At 37.2% G+C, this 21,818-nt stretch overlaps 2 protein-coding genes across 6 annotated transcripts in view; one reads left to right on the forward strand and one right to left on the reverse strand.

Moving 5' to 3' along the window:
• The window catches only part of LOC150099706 (uncharacterized), a 143,782-nt gene that overhangs the window by 85,530 nt on the left and 36,434 nt on the right, over positions 1-21,818 (forward strand). The window contains exon 4 of one of the 3 annotated variants that reach the window (XM_090404421.1): positions 5,602-5,716. The exons of the other annotated variants lie outside the window; for them this stretch is intronic. Within the exon in view, the coding sequence (XP_090260547.1) occupies positions 5,602-5,661 (60 nt within the window). The 3' untranslated portion in view covers positions 5,662-5,716. Of the gene's footprint in view, positions 1-5,601; positions 5,717-21,818 lie in introns of those variants that run through there. 3 annotated transcript variants of the gene reach the window in all.
• Positions 1-21,818, reverse strand: part of LOC150099707 (semaphorin-2A-like) — a 794,210-nt gene that overhangs the window by 29,472 nt on the left and 742,920 nt on the right. For all 3 annotated transcript variants that reach the window (XM_090404418.1, XM_090404419.1, XM_090404417.1), the window contains exons 14-15: positions 20,992-21,038; positions 1,390-1,671 (exon numbers count right to left, since the gene is read on the reverse strand). In XM_090404418.1, the coding sequence (XP_090260544.1) occupies positions 1,390-1,671; positions 20,992-21,038 (329 nt within the window). The remainder of the gene's footprint in view (positions 1-1,389; positions 1,672-20,991; positions 21,039-21,818) is intronic.

Here is a 21,818-nt window from a genome sequence, read left to right on the forward strand (position 1 = left end):
TTTCTGAACAGTTGCGACTCTTCTGGCCTGCTACTTACAATTTTCATAACGGATATCATCCATTTCTTATGAATCTCTTGCTTAATAAGATTACACATCCATTTGACTCCTATCCTATTTATTCCTTGACCTCTCAGGACACGTTCTGATGTTGCATCATTTAAGTATTTTTAAATGCTTCCCGTGCAGTGTCGATATTCTTCCCATTCAGCAACTGATACCATTCTGCTGAACTCAGTATACTCCTCGGTTGGTCATAATTTCCTGCTCTGGAGTTGAGCATGTAACCTTTTCTGAATTCATAAACTTAGTCACTTCCCAAGTGCATGATCACTGCAACCAACTAGAGGTAGAATAGTTAATGTCTTTAACTGAAATGCCCTCTGACACTATAATAAATCTAACACTCTTTGACCTTGAGTTCCTTCTGCCATGCTACTTGAGGAAGTTGTCCCCCAACATCTCAATAAATTCACTTTCATTCTTGTCATGAGATTTTACTGCTACCCAATCGATATTTGAATAATTAAAGTCTCCCATTAATGATTACTCTTTTTGCACTCATCTTTTCTATTTGGTGATGCATTTCTTCATCACTAGCAACTGATTCACCAGATCTGTAACAACACCCCACTATGTCATTGATCTTGTTAGATTCCACCTCACACCAGAGAGCTTCAAATTCACTACCACATGAAATACTGTAAGTAGTAGTAATACTACAATCATAGGTCTTAACACTAACTGGATTCAAGTCATCTGATATCATTAGCAATTAGGAGATTTTTCATATGGTAGAACAAGGGGAAAGGAACAAGGACGAGTTTTTAATTAAATTAAATACTTTGTTTACAGCCTTAACTTCAGTAGTGCTTCTATCCAACAGATAAGATCATACCTAAAGTAGCTTTCTAAGGATCTCACAACCTTTGCTTCTTTATAATTACTTTGTGAAAATGGTGAAATTGGAAGAAGATTAAATTAGTTTTTAATTATTTTTAGTCATTTCATTAAGACAATCTAATTGTTGACATTTTGGATCTCTCAGATTGTTCCTTGCAGAGTACTGTGTATGTTTTTGTACTGGACACCTCCACTGTTTTTTACACTTTGCATTATTTTTAAGCAAAATGGATACTATTTTGCTTTCTTTGCAACAAATACCATCTCTAATTACATATATGCACTAATCAGAGACATTAAAACCATTCCACCACCTCTGTTTTCCAACTATCTGTTTCATTGTTCATTTAATAACTATGTGTGCATCTTTATGAGACATTCTGTATATGAATTTTTGATTCTATTGGTAGCATTTTGGAAAACTAATTTTTTTTGGATAAGTATGAATATATGAAGTGTGAATGAGAAAAATAGAATTATCCATACTTGTATCTACAGTAATATTGTAACTACATAGTGTGCTTGGTCCTAGTTTGCAATCATAACGGCCACTGTCCCTTTCTGTTACTGACATTATAACTAATCCGTGATCAGCAGTGTAGATGTACTTGTCCTTGCGTTGGGTCACTTCATATTTGCCTTTTTCTCTACTGTAGCGATACCAATGCATTAATCCACTTTCCATTCCTTCTGCTTGTGGCAAGTGAATTGAGCAGGCTAGATGTACACTCTGGCCCCAAAAAACATGGAGAGGTTTATTCTTTACACCTGCAAGATCAAATTAAAAAATTATTTTAGCTCATCTCTATAATTATCTTCAGTGTACATTTCTATATTCAAATATCACTGGCAGTGGCGGCCCATACATAAGCACTGCGACACTGCAGCACCCCCCCAAGGAAAAAATGCAAAATTTAAATTTTATTTGCGTTTATAAATAATAACAATGCTTACAACATTATATAAATGCAATACAACATGTTAAAGTCTACAGCTTATGTTTTGACATTGATTGAATAGTTAATAATTGGGATTGTTCAATTAACACTTAAGATTACGAAACAAATGCACTGCGATCTAACACTGATATTTGTTTGCGCTTGTCACTGCCCAAACGGCAGTTTATTTTTAATATCCTTACGCACGTTATTTCTGTGAGATATGAAACATTTATTATTGGTGCGTGTGCGTGGTGAACTATTTTTTTCAATATTATTTTATTTTGGAAAGACTTTTAATGGGATTATATTGATCAAGTGCATATAATAAACAATTAAGTTATACCAACTAGTTTCACCAACTAAAGCTGTTGGCATCTTCAGGGTACATAACTGATGTAAGGCACTAAAAAGTAAGAAACTGTTACAAACTATAATCAACCGATTCCAATTATATTAAACAAAGAACAGAGCACGTACAATACATTCATAGAGCGTGGATGATATCACTTGTTGTTATTTAGGAACATTCTAAGTTGGCACTATAATTCAGTTCTGGCGAGTTGAAGGATCTGATAAGGGTCTTCCAGATCACGGGCAAGATTAGTCCTTGGTTCCTGTTAAGGTTTTGTATACAGCGGGCAACTGTTGTGGCCTCCTTAAAAATTTGGGAGCGGAAGTCCTCCTCCATGTAAGGAATTGTGCTTCTATCCGCCACTCTATGGTATGGTTCATTCTTGAGAAATGAAAAGCTAACCCCGATTTTTCTTCTCTGTTATTATTGACATCACCTATGTGTTCTTTTTGCCTAATTTCAAGGCTCCTTGAAGTTTGGCCAATGTAATTCAAGCTGCACGAGCAGGGTATGTTATAAACCCCAGCATATTTGGAGAAAGGATGGCTATCTTTTGGAGATCTTAAGAATTGTCTAATCGTTTCTGTGGGTTTAAAGGCCACTCTTATTTTATGTGGTCTAAGGAGTCTAGCAATCTTATTGGAAACTGTCCTTAAGTATGGAATGACGATGGTAGAAATATAACGTACATCTTGTTGTCTTTGTCGGGGTTCAGAGAAAAGTATCTTGTGGACGAGTCTTCGAGGAAATCCATTCATGGTAAGGTTGGTGGATATCAGGGATAGTTCTTCCTGGAGGTCTTGTTGATCTGTTGTAAGGAGAGAGGCATGGTTCTTCAACATGTGTACAATACTAAGTTTCTGAGAAATGTGGTGGCAGGAAGTGAAATGTAAATAACGTCCTGTATTGGTAGGTTTGCGGTAAACTGAGGGGTTGATACCACCATTCGGAAGCTTCTTAATTAAAGTGTCCAGAAATGATAACTGGTTATCTTTTTCAAGTTCTAGGGTGAATTTAATTGTGTGGTGTAGAGAGTTGATTTTGTTGAGAAAGTCGAACATGTCCTCTTTTGTGTGGTTCCAAACGATAAAGATATTGTCCACGTATCTCCACCATACTGTGGGTTTAGGGTCTGTTTGAGTTAAGATTTTACTTTCAAAATCCTCCATAAAGAGATCAGCACAAGATGGAGAGAGGGGGCCACCCATTGCAAGGCCAGTCCATTGCTGATATATGGTTTTATTCCATAAGAAAAAGTTTGATGTTAAACAGTGATGGAACAGAGAGTAATGTCTTGTGGGAGCAAACTTCCTAAAATCTTGATGACTTCCTCCACAGGGATGTTAGTGAATAGAGATGTAACATCCAGGCTGGTGAGTAAATCCTGTGGGTTTAGGGTCTGTTTGAGTTAAGATTTTACTTTCAAAATCCTCCATAAAGAGATCAGCACAAGATGGAGAGAGGGGGCCACCCATTGCAAGGCCAGTCCATTGCTGATATATGGTTTTATTCCATAAGAAAAAGTTTGATGTTAAACAATGACGGAACAGAGAGTAATGTCTTGTGGGAGCAATCTTCCTAAAATCTTGATGACTTCCTCCACAGGGATGTTAGTGAATAGAGATGTAACATCCAGGCTGGTGAGTAAATCCGTTTACTCACCAGCCTGGATAGATAGAGATGTTGTTCAGTTTCTCAACGAAATGTTGTGAATTTCGTATATAAGTATCCGAATTATGGATGTGTGCTTTGAGGAGGCCTGCCAGGTGTTTAGATAACAGATAAGTTGGTGAAGTGATATCATCCACGCTCTATGAATGTATTGTACGCGCTCTGTTCTTTGTTTAATATAATTGGAATCAGTTGATTATAGTTTGTAACAGTTTCTTACTTTTTAGTGCCTTACATCAGCTATGTACCCTGAAGATGCCAACAGCTTTAGTTGGTGAAACTAGTTAGTATAACTTAGTTGTTTATTATATGCACTTGATCAATATAATCCCATTAAAAGTCTTTCCAGAGCTTTTTGGTCAAGAAAATTAAACGTTTTTTAACATTATTTTATTTTGTTAAAATAACATAATTATTTATTTATTATAGATACAAGGCTGAATAATGACGAGTGTCACTGTTGAAAATATGAAAAGAATTATTTTTCAATTATCGTTACACGAAACAAATGCACTGCGATCTAACGCCGATATTCGTTTGCGCTTGTCATTGCTATTGATATGAAACTTTTATTATTGGTGTTTGTTCGTGGTGAGGATGAAATATTTTGAATAAAGCAATTTTTAATATGTAAATTTATTTATTAATAAATTCGTTACTGATTAGAATTCTTTTTTTTTGTATATGCAGTACCCCTACTTAAAATTTTCACTGGCCGCCACTGATCACTGGATTATATGAAATTATTGACATAACTAATTAAGATAATAAACATGCTATAATAAATTTAGTTTAATCCTTTATCCAAGTGTGTGCCAAAGTTTGTGCCTGAAAGTATCTTCAGGACTGGGGTAAAGTGGTAGAACACCGGGCGACTCCTTGCAAAGGTGGAGCAAGCTACCAACATTAATGCATAACATTATACATATCCGCAAGGAGATGTGTTTCGCATTATGGGAGATACTGAGATAGGAGTGTTGGTAGCTTGCCCCACCTTTGCAAGGAGTCGCCCGGTGTTGTACCACTTTACCCCAGTCCTGAAGATACTTTCAGGTGCAAACTTTGTTTGCACACACTTGGATAAAGGATTAAACTAAATTTATTATAGTCTGACCAAGTGAAAAACAAACTTAATAAGCATGCTGGCTTGATTGGCCAAGTGGTTAGTGTACCACTCTCCAACCTAAAGCTGTTGGTTTGAATTTTGGCATGGGTTTGTAAACATCTTTAGGCAGGAAAATTTCATTGCCTACAACCACTGCTCAACCTATCTTGAAAAAGTTTGTTTGGTCTCTAGAGCAGGGTCTCTGGATTATATAAAAAATAAATAAATAATACAAAAAATTATATAAGAATAAAAATAGAAAAATCCTTAACTCACACATAATACTAATGTACTATAGTTGACAACTTTTTGTGAGTGGAGTCGCATAAAAAAAATGTTCATTAGTATGTATGTTTGAAGGAACTCAAACTAATAATTTCATTTTCTTTAAACAAATTTAAATATTCACATTAAAATTAACTGTGTTTAATATTTATTTATTTTTATTCATATATTCAATTTTATTCTCTCATCATATGAAGCACCAAAATTTGAGACTTAGAAATACTATAGTTTTCTTGGGAAGAAGTTGGGGGGGGGGTATCTTTTAAGCTGTAAAATTTATTATGCCTTTAAAGATTCCCCAAAACTGCTTTTCTAAATAAAAGAAATTTTTGAAAAATTACTAGATGGTATTAAGTCTGGTGAATGAAACACCACCACCACCACCTTGCTTATTGGGAGCCTGAAGTGGCAGTTGCTATGTTTGGTCTCCAGGTTGGTCTCCGACTGCATTCATCCAACATACACTGTGAGTGATACCCCACAAGGGCATGCCAAACATACTCATCTTTGAAGACATAGCAGTAAAGTGGTTCCACAGGCTGGCAGCCAAATAATGTATAGGACCAATCTTCATGGTAATATATTTAGGAAGTGTGTAATTTCACTGCTATCTCTGCTACCAGATGGTGCTGAGAGAGGCCATGTAATAGCATATGAGAGATATTGTTGAGGCCACATTGCTCTCTATGTGAGGAACCTGCCTAAGAGTAAGTCCTGTTTGCTCTTTTTCTCTTCATCATTGAAATGCTAATGACAGTAAACCTAAATATATATAGTATCACTGTAATTAAAATAAGAAACAAACCTTCAAAAAATTCTGAAAAAGAGTTTAAAACCATGAAAAAAAAAAAAAAACTATTCCACATTCACTTCACCAAAATTTGTTGAATAAACAAATATAAATGATATGCACTATCGCTTGCAGACATCCAAACCTGATTGCCTTTTTATATCTGAACTTTGAATCACTGCTCAACAACTACAGTCCATCTTAACTGTCCAAACTGTATGATTCCTTCTGCCACACAAGCAGTACTTGTGCTTTTAAGCAATCAGATATTTCTTGTCAGAAGAAGCCTAATCTTGAATCTCCCTCTGACCTTCTGTGTCTTAAGATTACCTTGCCTCATGTATCATTCAACTACAGTCTCTTCCCCAATTCTTAAAATCATTCTGAATGCTTTGACTTCTTATCCTTGAAGCTCAGTTTCCTTCAATCTCTTTTCCCTAACAGTAAAGTAATCTTTCTCAGTGGTTAATGTCCACAATTCTAACTGGCTCCCTTTTTTCCATTCCAGTGACTAAATGGAGAAGATGAGGTATTTGTTATGCAAAGACCCAAACCAAATTGTTCATCTCCCAGCCATACCAGACAATCTTCTCCATTCATCCAATATTCTCGACCTTTTCTTAATCAGTTCTCCTTCCAGGTACACTGTTGAAATAACTACTCTTCTTGGTAATTCAGATCACCATCTCGTCCAAATTTCATGTACTGGCATAATAGCAATGCAAGGCAGGAAGATTTCCAACACTTTTGTTCTTCTTTTCCATGCTAAGACTACTTACAAAATTGAAATTATTCCTGCTGGAATGGAATTCTTGACACACACACACACACACACTGTATATGTAATTTGTCATTCCTTCTAAACTCAGGCTTTCAATGATGTGTGGTAATTAAATGAAATACCTTCATGAACTGTTCATGTATATCAACTATATCCTCTGCAGTAATTAGCAGTCTACCATTTTCATTAACCGACATCCTTCTCCTCCTACCAACATATTTAAAGTCTGTGGATTTTTTATTTTTTTTTTTAATTTTTTTTTTTTATTATTTTTTTTTTTGCCATTTGCTGCTCATACTGCACTTTCTTTACTAAGTGAATTGTTCAAAAACTATAATGTGAGAGAGTTTGTCCAATGTGATGTGTGTGGGATGTATGCATTCCCAAATGAGGCTGGAGTTTGGATTGAAAGTGATAGTGGTGGGAGAATGTGCAGAAAGTGTAAGCAAAGTGAGGAGTTGAAGTATGTGTCAGGTTGTGAGACAGTTATGGTTGAAGCAAGCCAGAATGTGAGTGAAAATAGTGGCTTGATAGGGAATTGCGATGTACAAGATGGCAATGAGAGAGCAGTGATCGAAGAAAGAGTGAAAGCAACTATACAGAGAGAGAAAATGGTTTGAATGATAAAAAAATGAGGAATTATTTGTAGGAAGTGAGATCGCTAGGTTGCGCGCAGTGATACAAAATGCGCAGCGGCAATTAGAGCACTTCAAAACTGTTTCCAGAGTAATTCAGCTAATGTAAATAAGCAGCGTAAGAGTGGGAGAGTTTCTGAAATGAAGGAAAGAGTGTTGTATAGTGACTTGTTATTAAGAGGAGTGATAGATGGGAGTTTAACTAAATCGTACTTACCGGGTGCGAAATTTAAGGATGTAAGTGAGAGTATTAGAGAGCAAAAACAGAAGGTGAAAGAACTGATAGTTGTGGCGGGTACAAATGAATTGAAAGGAGATAAATTTTTTATGAGAGAGGACTTGAAAGTATTGTTAAAGGTAGCGAAAGAAAAGAGTGACAGAGTTAGAATGGTGAGTCTGTTGCCGTGGTATAACAGAGAGAAGTTTAGAAGGAGGGCCATAATCGCAAATGACATTATGCGCAGGTTATGCAGATGGTGTGGTGTGGAATTCATGGACATGTGGAATGAGTTTGATGGGTGAAAGGATTTATACAAGATGGATGGCCTGCATTTAAATGGACTTGGTGTGCAGAGACTGGAAAAAGTGTTGCTGAATGAAGTGAAAATGGATGTGCAGAACCAGGAAAACTAGAACTACAAAGGGGGGGGGAGTGGATATGCAGTCATCAGTGAGACAGTTGAGTGTAAGAATGTATATAATGTACCCGAGCCAGCACTAAAGACAAAAAATGGGAATGGGATATTTAGAATAACGCATCAAGATAGGGGTGGGACAAAGGGATCACTGCATTTCATGTATACTAATGCCAGGAGTATTAGGAACAAGAAGGAAGAATTTTTGGCCTTGATTGGCTCTTCCTGGACACAGGTTATTGGCATTAGTGAAACATGGCTGATGGAAGATGATATAGTTAGTGGGATAGAATGTGTAGGTGTGTAGAATGTGTGTTTAGGAGGGACAGAGAGAATAAAATGGGGGGAGGGGTGTTATTGATGATAGCTGATGAACTGCAGCCAAGGAGAATTGAAGTTGTATCCCAGGATAGTGAAAGGAGCTCATTTGAGGCTATTTGGTGCGAGATTGAGACTGGCAGAATAAAATATACAGTTTGGTGCTGCTATAGACCAGGTGATGGAATAGATGGTGGAGATACTATGCATAAACAAATTGATGAAATGAGTGGAAGGAGGGTAATTATTATAGGGGATTTCAACTATGGTAACATAGATTGGAAGGAGGAGAGGACACATGTGAGGAAGGAAATGGATTTTATTCAATTATTAAGGGATAACTATCTGAGACAGCATGTAATTGAAAATACTAGGGGTGTGAGAGTGCTTGACCTGGTAATAGAATCTCAGAATTTGACTGTATTGAATATGACCATATTGCCACCTATTGGTGAGAGTGATCATAAGGTCTTGACCTGGGAGGTGGCTAAAGGTGTGGAATTTTCGATTAAGACAGGGTATATGTGGAATTACCGTGCTGGCAAGTATGACAAGCTTAGCAGATTGCTTGGATCAGTGCCATGGCATGTATAACTGCAAGGGCTGGACGTCAATAGAGCATGGGAAGTGGTTGGTCAAGGAGCATTTACAGGAGGTTATGGCTGATTGTATACCTAGGGTCCGAATAGTAAAACAAGTAGGGGTTAAATGGATGAATAACACCATTAAGCTTGAGCTGCAAAAAAAGAAACAACTGTGGAGGGAATTTAAAGAAAGGGGTGACCTGCAGGCACACAAACAGTATAAAGTGCATGCCAGAAGGGTAACGAGTGTGGTAAAAAAAAGCAAAAGCGGATTATGAAAGGAAAGTAGCTATGCAAGCTAAAGAGAATCCCAAACAGTTCTTTCAATATACTGCAAGCAAGAAAAACACTGTACACGGCAAAATGATTTTAAGGAATGACGATGGTAAGGAGATCACTGAATCAGTCGATATAGTGGAGTTACTGAGCGCACACTTTGAAAAGTATATCATCCAGGTGGTGACATTGAAAAAAATGAAGGAACCATTAGTTTATATGGGAATTGTGATGAATGAAGTGGAGGTGAATAGTCTATTACAGAACCTTAATGTGAATACATCTGTGGGATTGGATGGTATACCGGCACGGGTCTTGCGTGAAGCGGCTAAGGAATTATCAGTGCCCTTGACCAGGTTGTTTAATCTGAGTCTCAGGTCTGGTTTAGTCCTGAAGGTGTGGAAAGAGGGGAAAATAGTTTCACTGCATAAAGGAGGATCCAAGACTATGGTTGCAAATTACCGACCAATCAGCATATCAGGAGTCATTGTCAAGGGAAAAATACAGGATTGGATTGATGAAAATGAGATACTGTCCGGGGGACAGCATGGCTTTGTGAAGGGTAGATCATGCCTCAGTAACTTGCTCAAGTTTTATAACAAGGTGACGGCTGAACTGGATAAGGGTAATGGGTTTACAGTGATACTGCTGGACCTGGCAAAGGCATTTGACAGGATACCACATGGAATTCTAATCCGTAAACTACAACATATAGGAATGGATATAGGGTTGGTGAGATGGATAGGTGGGTGGTTGATGGAGAGATATCAAAGAGTAGTTTATTCAGGAGTAGAGTCCAAAAGACGGCCTGTGACTAGTGGTGTGCCACAGGGTTCTGTTTTTGGACCACTGCTGTTTAATCTGTTCATTAACGATATAGGGAAGGATCTAAGTGGAACAGTTCATTTGTTTGCTGATGATGCAATGTTGGGTAGAGCGATAGTGAATGCAGAAGATGTAAAAATCTTGCAGGATGACTTGGATACATTAGAGTTCTGGGCTAAGGAGAATGGATGTCAATTTAATGTGACAAAATGTAAGGTTATGCATTTTGGGGTGAAAAGATTAGCAGCAGTATACCACATTGGTGGAACTGTACTCCAGGAGATTGATGATGCCAGGGACTTAGGAGTGTTGGTGGATAGGGAGATGAAGTTTAGGGGGCACATTGCAAAATCAGCTCATCAACTCACTTGGTTGTTGAAAAATACCTTGACGAGCAGAGACAAGCAAGTTATTGTACCTCTGTACCGAGCCCTAATAAGACCTCATCTCAACTACTGTACCCAGATTTGGTTACCTCGGTTCCTTCTTGATGGGGAGGAGGTGGAGAGGATCCAGAGGCGAGTGACTAAGATGATAGCAGGTCTATGGAATGAACCATATGAGAACAAGTTGAAGATTGGTGGGTTGCAGAAACTAGTTGATAGGCAGAAAAGGGGAGATATATTGAGACATTCAAATTGTTAAAGGGATTCTATAGGATTAATTCAGAGGATATTTTTGAGATCAGGACTGGTGGTGGGAGAACTAGGAGATACCTATGGAAGGTGGGCAGGAGTGTGGTTAGCAGGGGTGTTAGAGCTGGGTTCTGTACTTTTAGAGTGGTAAATGAGCAGAATAAGCTGCCAGAGTCTGTTGTGGATGCTATGACGGTGAGCGAGTTCAAGGCAAGGTATGATAGATACTCTGAGAATGTCGTATAGTTGTGTGGACATGATGTCTAAGGACTCCCTGGAGTCGCCCGAAATAATAATATATTCCTAGCCTGCTCTTTATGCTCCTTATGTTGTATCGGTACATTATCTCTCATCTTACACACTTTGTCTCTCTCTCTCTCCATAATGACTGCTCCTTCCAGACATACTTATGCTTTCCATTTATCCATTATACACTTATTTAACTTCCTGACATTTGGAATACATTAATGATCATCCTTTTCTTGTTTACGAGACCAATTTGCCTATACATTTCCTTTTCACCATCCTTCCTATTCCTAAGCCTCAGCACTCACTTCCCTTCCCCAATCCTCTCTAACCTCATGAAAAACATAATACTTCTCTCCATCTCTACTGTCAGGATATCATCCTCATCTAACTACATTTCATTTATACAAACATTTTTCAGGGCAATTAACCTCAATTTCGGATTGAGATAATTTTCTCTTATTTCTTATATTCATTAGAAATTTTTATTATTCATTACAAAGCATTTATAAACATAGTAACTTAAATCTAAAACCAGTGCTATCTGTCACCTATCATACATTAACTCCCTTTATGGTGTGTCTCTGTCTGCCCTGATTTCTTCCATTTCCCTGTCCATCCTGTTCCAAGATGCTCACTTCTCCCTCTCTCAACAATACTCACCTCTAGCTTTCCATTTACAAGCACTTCCTTACTCACAGTTATCTCACTATTCTGTTCTTTCACTTCATCTCTTACATCCTCAGAATCTCATTCATTCACACCTCTCATTACTGTCCTCCCCAACTGTCTCTCGTTGACTCATCTAGTGACTGTTGGTATACAATTCTATCCATTTCTCAAATTCATCACACTTCACATATTGCACTCCTTTCTCTTCATATGGCTGTGTCATCTCATCTTATCTGGACATTAATGCTGACTATCTTTATCTTTCACTTTTCTTACTAATCTTCTGATATTTATCATCAGTTTCTCATTTTGTTCAACCAAATCATGTATTCTCACAACTACTACTTCTCTACTACTACTTTTCTCTTGCTTTGTTTTTATTTCCAGCGTCAATCACCTTGCTTATCTTCTCTACTAGAACACAAATCTCCTGCATCATTTCATTCAGCATGCTTCTAATAATAAAATCTCTGTATAATAATTATTTCTGAGGTAATTACCACATATGCTGAATATTAATTACATTAACTTTAATTAATACTTCCAATATTTTGGCAGTCAAATTGCCATAATCAGGAATCACAGGACAATGATATGTGCATGCAGGCACTAACACTGGGTAATGAGGCTGAAGAAAGGCAACCAAAGTTTGGCCTAGAGTTTAAAATGGCACCCTCTAGTGTGGGCAATGATCTTGACTATTCAGCTAAATATCTGAGGATGAGTTTCCTAAATTTGGGGCAGTTTCATGCATCCAAATTTATTGAGGTCTGGAAAGTTTTTCAGGGCTGAGACAGATTCCAGGAATAGTCTCTCATATTTGTAGCTGCAGTGGAGCAGAGTGGGATTTTCCAGCATATCCTGCGGTGGGTGTCCAAAGCATGGTCAGCAAGTCCAGAGTGGCTGTAACCAGATGTGGTCTATGTGTACAGACATTCTAATACTTGCTGTCCTGCCCGGAACCTAGTAAACACCTGGCAGATCTTGGGAATGTGGCTGGTCTTTGGTAGAGCAGATGAGGGATGCTAATTTTTTTATGTGGTCTGTAAAGTTGTATTTCTTTAGGACTTGTTTCTTTAATTCATACTAAATAAATATTTATGAATTAAAGAAACAAGTTTCAGCATGAATATTACAGGGCATCAGTAGTAATGATGACCTGTAATATTCAGGCTAAAATCTGTGGCTTTAAATAAATATTTTTACTCATTTTTTTCTGTTTTTTGTGTGAATTAAAGAAGCCTCTCATGGTACAAGTATCTCTTAAAGAGACTGTTGTTGTTTTCCTTTTCTAAGGTGAACTGGATCCTGGGATGTTGATTGTTTAGATATGTTAAGAAAACGTTGAGAATGTTATTATTATTAAAAGAGACCTCCAGGAGTCAGAGACTCATCGAGGGAGGCCAAATACTACACACACCAGCTATCATACTTATTCTTGAATTCATTCACACTGCTTGCACTCACAACATCCAATGGCAATCCATTACAATCATGCACCACCCTCTGAGAGAAAAATTTAGCCCTCACACCCTTCATTTTCAGCTTCCAAGGATGCCCTCTCATCCTTTCCCTACCTTCCATAAACTGAAAAATTCCATCAATTGAAATTCTGTGACCCTTTCAGAAGTTAGTAAGTCTCAATCATATCACCCCTCTTTCACCTGTTTGCTAGTGTCTGCAGTCTACAAATTCTCAATCTGTCTTCATAATCAGTATTCCAGAATCCTAGTATCATTTTTAACACTCCTTTGTACTCTCTCCAATATATCAGAATCACAACAGAAACCAGGAGACCAGACCTGCACACAATAGTCCAAGTGAGATCTTATCAAGGCCTTGTAAAGAGGCAAAATGACATCCTTATCTTTACATGTGAACGTTCGTTTCAGCATTGCAATTGTCATTTGAATTGTATTTGCAATCTTTGCCAAATGGCCCCTAAACTTCAACTTCCTATCTATTAACACTCCAAGATCTCTAGCCTAATCCCACCAATATAATACGACATTGGATATCTAATCATGCTAAAGTGAATGACTTTACATTTACTGACATTGAGTTGACACCCATTTTCCCATTCCATTCAAATCATTCTGCAAAGACTGCATATCAACAGCATTCCTGATTACCATACCTATCTTTACTTCATCAGCAAATAACTATGTTTCTTGTCAAATCCTTCCCAATATCATTAATGTATAGATTAAATAACAGTGGACGAAGCACTGATCCTTGTGGTACACCACTTGTTACCTTAAACCTTGCAGACTCAGATCCCTCGTATACCACTTTTTGATATCTGTCAGTCAGCCATCCTCTTATCCATGCTAATATTATATAACCCAAACCATTTTCTCCAATTTATGCAGCAGTCTGCCATGCTGTATTCTGTCAAAAGCCTTAGCAAAATCCAAAAGTATCATGGTGTATCCATTCCCCTTGTCTAGTTCAATGGTAACATTGTTATCGAACGTGAGCAAGTTGCTAAAACATGACCTTCCCTTAGTAAACCTATGTTGTTCATTGCAAAGTAGAGATTCACTGTCAACCCATTTCTGAATGCAGGCCCTAACCAATTTTTCCAAGATCTTCACCACCACTCCTGAGATACTAATTAGTCAATAGTTGGATATGTTGGTCTTTGCACCACCCTTGAATATCCAGACCATGTGGCAAAATGGAGAACCCATTATGTATACAGCGTAGCCAAACAGTGTATTTATGTGGGGTAGAGTTTAAGGCTTTCTCTTCGAAGTAGTTAATCAGGGGAAGAGAAAGCAGAGCACACATGGATATCCCCCCCCCCCTTGTTGTATTTCCTTGCCAAATGAAATAACCAGTTCCATTCGCTTTTTTCCTTGCCGACACAAACAAAGCTATTTGTGCACTAGAAGAGGAGAGGAGCTCACGATTATGTTGAATGCCAATCTTTGGACAATCCTGTCTGACATCTTGAATGCTTCAGCAGACAAAGGGTTTCAAAAAAATAAGATGTCAGCACATCGAGAACTATGATAGTATTAAAAACAAACTCAGCTTTCAAGCCTCAACAATCTCAGAAAAGCATTATTATAAACCTATCATCCTTCACCCTGAAGCAATTAGTGCACTCACACCTAAAAATATTCCTGCAGAAGAAATTACAATCAAAGAAGAATAAGGTATCCTCAGCCTTCCTACCCATATTGCCAACATCAGACTGGATGTTGCCGGTTTACTCACATGTGCAAAACCAATGAAAAGCAATCTCAAGCAAAGAATATGAAACTCTATAGGAAATAAAAAACAACAATAGAATAGTAATCATGAAAGCAGATAAAGTGAATGCCACTGTAGTTTTAAACCAAAAAACATAGGTAAATTTGGCTTCCTGCCACTACCTCCTTTCTTTAGACTATGATCCCACCAATACACAGATCAGAACACCTCACAGGCTACTTAAAAAGGTCACCAATAAACTAAAACCATAAAACTCTAGACTCCCTTCACCCCTCAAGATATATGGGCTATCAAAAATCCATAAACAAAATGTGCCATTAAACCCCATTGTGAATGGCATTGATTCACCCACATACAAATTAGCCAAACATTTAGCCAGAGTGTGCTCATAACATACTGCCCATGCTTCTTCACACATAAACTCAGCCAAATTTAAAGCTAGGATCTGAGAAAACTTCACACTACAACATATATAAGGGAAGTAAAGAATTATATGCTTTATAGGACAATGCATATAATTTGAACAAAGAATGGAAAATCAATTCCAAGTAGAGTAGAGAATGATTACCAAACTCTAATTCAATAATGGAAGATGAACAAAGAAAAAGAGAAAAACTTAATGAACAAGCAGCACAAAGTAAACATACTGTTATTTATTAAACATGATTAATAAATAACATTAGTATAAACTACCATATTCATTCATTTGAAAATTCAGCATGGCAATGAGTCTATGCTGATTTCTGCATTAACAAACATACACTGGTGCTCAAAAGCTAAGGACGAAGTACACTTTTACTTGCATATGAATGAAAACATTTTCATGACTAAATCCAAATGTGGACATAAATTTATTACCAGCATACTAATAAATTGTACTACACAAAAAATATGTTAAAATTTCATATAAATTAAATTGCAATACATTTTTGGCAAAAATTACAAATTACAGTGCATACAGAAAACTATGTGGAGAGACATTTCAGTATGGAATATGTCCACCCCGAGCTGTGATGCCCTCTCACAACATCATACCATGCTTAGCACCTGCCCACTCTTCCTTCAGAGTAGCAATAAGACCTTGTTTGTTTTCTGGAGGCAAATTTCAATCAACAATGCTTCTCTCTATTGCATCCAAAACATGTTCTATGGAGTTGAGATCTGGGGAGCATGCTGACCACTCGATTCGATTAATATCCTCAGCCTCCAGAAGTATCTTCTTTGCTTGTGTACGGTGTGGTCAGTCATAAAAATCAATTCTTCATCTACAGCACTACAGAATCGAACATGATATCGAAGAACTTCGTTGCAATATCCCTTTTTCCAGCACTTGTAGCTTGGTGCATCCATTAAACATAATGCCTCCCCAATCTATTCCTTTGAAGAACATTTTTGCAGTAGTAAGCAATACCCCCTTTCACATCAAATCAAGTGTCTTCTAGAAGACACTTGATTTGATGTGTCTTCTAGAATGACTCATTTGTAAAGAGTACATTAGCCCATTGGTGTCTTGTCCAATTTTTAGAGATACAACACCACTGAAAATGTGCTCTACAATGAGCTGTGGATAAAGAAACACAGACTACAGGCCTTTGGGAGCATAGGCCTACTTGTCTCAGATATCTTGCCAGAGTTTGTCAAGATATTCACGTACCTGTGCTTGAATGGAGCTGACTTGCAAGCTGATCTACTGTGGTGCATCAATTATGTTTTGATGTTATAACCAAAAATCTGTCTTCATGCTCCATGGTAGAGCGAGGGTGAACTCTTAGCAAATGTCTGGAACACGTTCCATTGGTTTTTGAAATGCTGCCCACCACAGCCCGAATACAACACTATGTGAAATTTCAAACTCTTTGGCAAAATCAGTAATAATGCAGCCTTCTTCAAACTTTCCAATAATTCTTCCCTTCATGAAATCATCTAGATGATGTGTTTGAGACATTACAAGACATCTAAGTTTGCAACTTTATTCCTTCACAAAAAGAGCTTCCTTCAAACAAATTTGCTTCGCATAGCCTTTTGCTTTTATCCAGTTGAGTGTTACCACATGACCTCTTTGCATGCAAATTGAAAATATGAATATGTACCCGGGGTGCTTAAGGGTCAAAGCTGTATAACTGAGAGGAGACCTCCACATAGCCTTTAAAGGAATGCGGAGAACCGACCAGGGCTTCTGACCTAATGTCCGATCCTCACCTTCTCATGGTGCACCCTGTTGGGTATCTACTTTGATACTGAACGAACGAGGATGGGCTGGCAATTTGGGATTTAGCCGACCAAATTGTATACTTATTGGTTAAACCAAAATAAAAAATGATGGTACAACATGACAAAATTTCATGCCGGCTGGGGCGTCGCCCGGTTAAACAAGTCCCCCGTTGTTTTCGCCAGGGAACCAGGGCGAACAGCAAAAAGTCAGCTACTGTAACAAATCTGAAAACAAACCCCAACTCAACATCACCAGAGTTAAAGATCGGTACTATCAATGTAAGAAGCCTGAATGGCAAAGAAATGGAGCTAGCTGAGGAATTAGATAAGTACCAGATCGACATAATAGGGGTGACTGAAACAAAAAAGACCAAAACTGGTAAGATCTTTCTGAGCAATAAATACAAAATGTTATATTCAGGCAATGACAATCAAGGAAAAGAAAGAGTAGCCATAGTATTCAACACAAAATACGAGGCTAATCTTCTTGAATGGCAGTCAGTCTCAAGTAGAGTAATGTGGGCAAATATGAGAATGGGGAACTGGACAATGAGACTTATTTGTGCCTATGGTCCCACAGAAGGTTCTACTAAGGTAGAAGTGGAGGAATTTTTTGAGGCTTTAGAAAAAGCAACTGACACAATGAAAAAGGAAAAGTTGGTCCTTGTTGGGGATCTAAATAGCAGAGTAGGAAATGATTGTGAGACATACAAAAATATTTTGGGAAAATTTGGAGAAAAGAGCAAAGCTAATAATAATGGCAAATATCTGTTGGATTTCTGCTCAGGACATGGACTTGTTATTACTAACACCATGTTCCAACATAAAAATGTGCACAAATTCACATGGAGAGAAGAGGCTAGGAATAAGAAAAGTCTCATTGACTATGTTATTGTTGATAGTGATGTTTTCTCCCTGGTGCAGGACACCAGAGTGTACAGAGGATTTGAAATTGGAAGTGATCACTATTTAGTCTTGAGCAGGATAAAATTGAATTTCATATTGAAAAGAAAAACATGTAAGAAAGTTTTAAAGCGAATAAAAGTTGAGCAGCTCTCAGATGTGAACTGTAGACTAAAATACACAAAGATTATTGAAGAAAAAATGAAAGAGTTTGAGAACAGGAATCAAACCTTGGAGATTCAGTGGCAAACTCTGAAGAAAACATTGATTGATTCTGCCAGAGAGGCATGTGGTGAGGTTGTGTGCAAGGATAAAAAAATCAGAACTCCCTGGTGGACACAGAAAGTTAAAGAGGCAGTGAAGGAAAAGAAGAAAGCATATCAAAAGTTCCTGGCAAATAAGTCAGCTTTTATTCTTACAGAATACAGAGACAAATGTAAGAAAGCTAAACAGTGTGTAAAACTAGCTAAACAAAAGTCATGGGAGGACTTTGGCAAGAATATAGAAAATAAATATCAAGAAGGTGGCAAAATATTCTGGAGGTTGTTGAAGAAGCTTAGGAATGGAGGAAAGAGTGCTGTAAAAGGAATTAGAGATGATAAAGGTGACATGAAAACAGGAGAAAAAGATATCCTTGAAGTATGGAGTAATTACTTTGAAAAACTGCTAAATGAAACAAGCAGTGATAACAGCACAGCGATAAAAAAACACTGACCAGGCATGCAGTCAGGAATACATATCCATACTTGAAGTAGAAAAAGCCATCAAAGGCTTGAAATGTGGAAAGGCAGCAGGAGTAGATGATATTCGACCAGAAATGCTGAAGCATGGTGGTATAAGAGTCTTACAGTGGCTGCACTGCATAGTTCAGAAAGCCTGGACAGAGGGACGAATTCCTGATGATTGGAGTAGTGCTCTCATAGTACCCATATATAAAAAGGGAAATAAAACTGAATGTGAGAATTACAGAGGTATTTCCCTACTGAGTGTTCCTGGCAAGATCTATGCAAGTATACTTGAGAAACGGTTGAGAAGAATTATGGAAGAAAAGCTTGTGAAGAACAAGCTGGATTCAGGCCAAATAGAGGCTGTCAGGATCAGATCTTCACTTTACGACAAATAGTTGAGAAAGCATGGGAATATAACAAAGATCTGTATTTAAGTTTTGTCGATTTGGAAAAGACATATGACAAGGTGCCAAGAGAGAAGCTATTCAATACGCTGCAGTTATATGGTGTCAATGGGGCATTATATCAAGCAATACTTAGTCTTTATTTGAGTTGTAAGTCAGCAATTAGAATTGAAGGAAGTACAGGAAGATGGTTTAATGTTAAATCTGGTGTGAGACAAGGATGTACATTATCCCCTCTGTTATTCATTATCTATATGGATCACATTATGAAGGAATGTGGTATTAAACCTGATATCAAAATCGGAGATGTTAATGTCAGCTCTTTGCTTTATGCGGATGATGTTATACTTCTAAATAAATCCGCTACAAGTCTGCAAGATTCTCTGACTAAATTGAATAGCTGTTGTAATAGATATGGTATGAATGTCAGCAATAAAAAGACAAAGACAATGAAAATAGGCAGAATCATTGAAAATGTCAACTGTGTTGTGAATGGAGAACCTGTGGAACAAGTAAAACATTTCAGCTACTTAGGCACGATTTTTACTGAAGATGGTAAATTAAATATAGAAATAGACAACAGAATCAGCAAAGCTGGTATGTTGGGAAGTCAATTGAATAAATTCATATGGAATAAGAAAGAAATTAGTTGGAACACTAAATTAGCTGTATACAAGACAGTGTTCAAACCAGTTTTAACTTATGGATCTGAGAGCTGGGTCAGAAGTAAAACACTTGACCAAAGACTAGAGACCGCAGATATGAGAGTCCTGATAAAGATTAGAGGTGTGAACAGATGGCATCAATGGCAATATCATATTAAAAATGAGGATATTAGGAAAGAACTTGACATTGTCAGCATCCAGGAATGTGTTAGCAGAGCTAATCTCAGGTGGTATGGTCACTTAAATAGAATGGGAGAGGAAAGATTAGCAAAACAAGTGTTCTCTGCCAGGTCGGCAGGAAAACGACCCAGAGGAAGACCAAGATATAGGTGGATTGATACGGTACAAAGTGCCTTAGACGATAGAAATATAAGATCTGATAATGTTGGAGTCTTGACAAGTAACAGACTGATTTGGAGGAAAATTGTAGATAGGAAGTTAGTAATGATGTAATTTTTTCATTTAGTACTGTCATATCCTGTACACCCTTTGAGGGTACATGGCAAGAATTTGATGATGATGAATATGTACCCAATTTCTGCTTGAAATTGTCAGTTATGAAAACTGCCACAAGCTGATTCATCCAAATTTGAGGTTGAAATCTTCAGAAATAGTGTTCATCATTGCATTCTGGACATCAGTGTGTGTGTGTGTGCGTGCGCACATGTGTGTTAAGCTGCAGAAAATTATCAAACTGCACATTATTATAATGTTATAGCATTCGAATTAAACGTGAAAAATATTCCCATATTTCACATAATTGCATGTTAGGCTCAATAGCCTGATTAATGCTCAGATAGGTAGGATGGTTAATATTGCTTCCAGAGTGTATCATACTTGTCAGTGTGTGTGTGTCCATGATAGTGCTTGCTTGTCTGGCAGTTTGCCTGTTTTGTTGGGTTGAAAATCTCTACCATCTCCATATAAGAATCACCTTCAGTTGAAAAGCTCTGATAATGGCTTTTTTTTTTGTCCTGGATGAGGTGTTTCAAGCTGGTGTTTCTAATAAAAGGCAATACCAAAACTGAATGAGGTGTAAAGGCTCTCACATTATTGTACTGATTGTGAAGAAAAAAACAGTACTGCACTCCTTAGATGCTGGGTATATGCAGCACACCTGCAATGATAAGCCTTTTAGTATGTTTTACATAGACTTATTATCAATTAAATTGTTGGAAAAAAAAGGAGGTAAAGAAAAACTTACAACTATCACATATACCAGGTGTAGCATTTGTCACATCTTGTAATAACCTATTATAAGAGAAAACAGATAGTAGAAGTTAAAAATCAACAACTAGCATAGAGCAGGTTAAAAAAAAAATTATTTGTTATAGTCTTATCTAAATTGGCAGTGATGTCTTATGAATTATCCAGATTGTTGCAATGATAAATCAATTTTATTTATATTTCCATAATGTTAAAGATAAACTTCTGATATAATCAATATAAACATCTATTGAGCAATACCTATTCAGAATAATAATATTTGAACTGCAATACTAAATGACCTCAGAGCTAGATCAACCATAAATAAAGTTAGTAATCTTGTCTGTAGCATGATTGTATACAGGAGTGGGGCAGAATCTTATTTTAGGCTAAAACTAACATCAGAGACAAATTTTTGGCAATTTTATGCAAAATTGCCAAACTCTGTAGCATAATATTGTTCAATGAGCAGCTGATTGTATCTAAATCCTGAAATCGGTTTTTAAAAAAAAAAAAGTTTATTTTAGTAGCTTTTAAATGGATATAACAACTATGATTGAACTAGATCAAGAGATCATACTATTGCATTTATTAAATGCTTGCATTACTAAGCTCAAGTATTCTTGAGAGGTTTAGAAATGGTGTCCTTGTTTATCTAGTATTCTCAAGCATCCTGATTTATGTTCATGCATAGACCCACACTTCGCCATGCAGGCAGCATTCAAAAATGAAAATCCCACGGAATAGGTCGGTCAATCCTTATTTCAGGAGTGTCCTATGTCTGTAGATGTGTGTGTTCACGGGACCAGTTTGCCTGTTCTGAGG

Source organism: Typopeltis vanoorti, chromosome 14 (assembly GCF_054136105.1).
Source record: "Typopeltis vanoorti isolate ZY-2024b chromosome 14, IOZ_Tvanoo_1.0, whole genome shotgun sequence".
Lineage (NCBI taxonomy): Eukaryota > Metazoa > Arthropoda > Arachnida > Uropygi > Thelyphonidae > Typopeltis > Typopeltis vanoorti.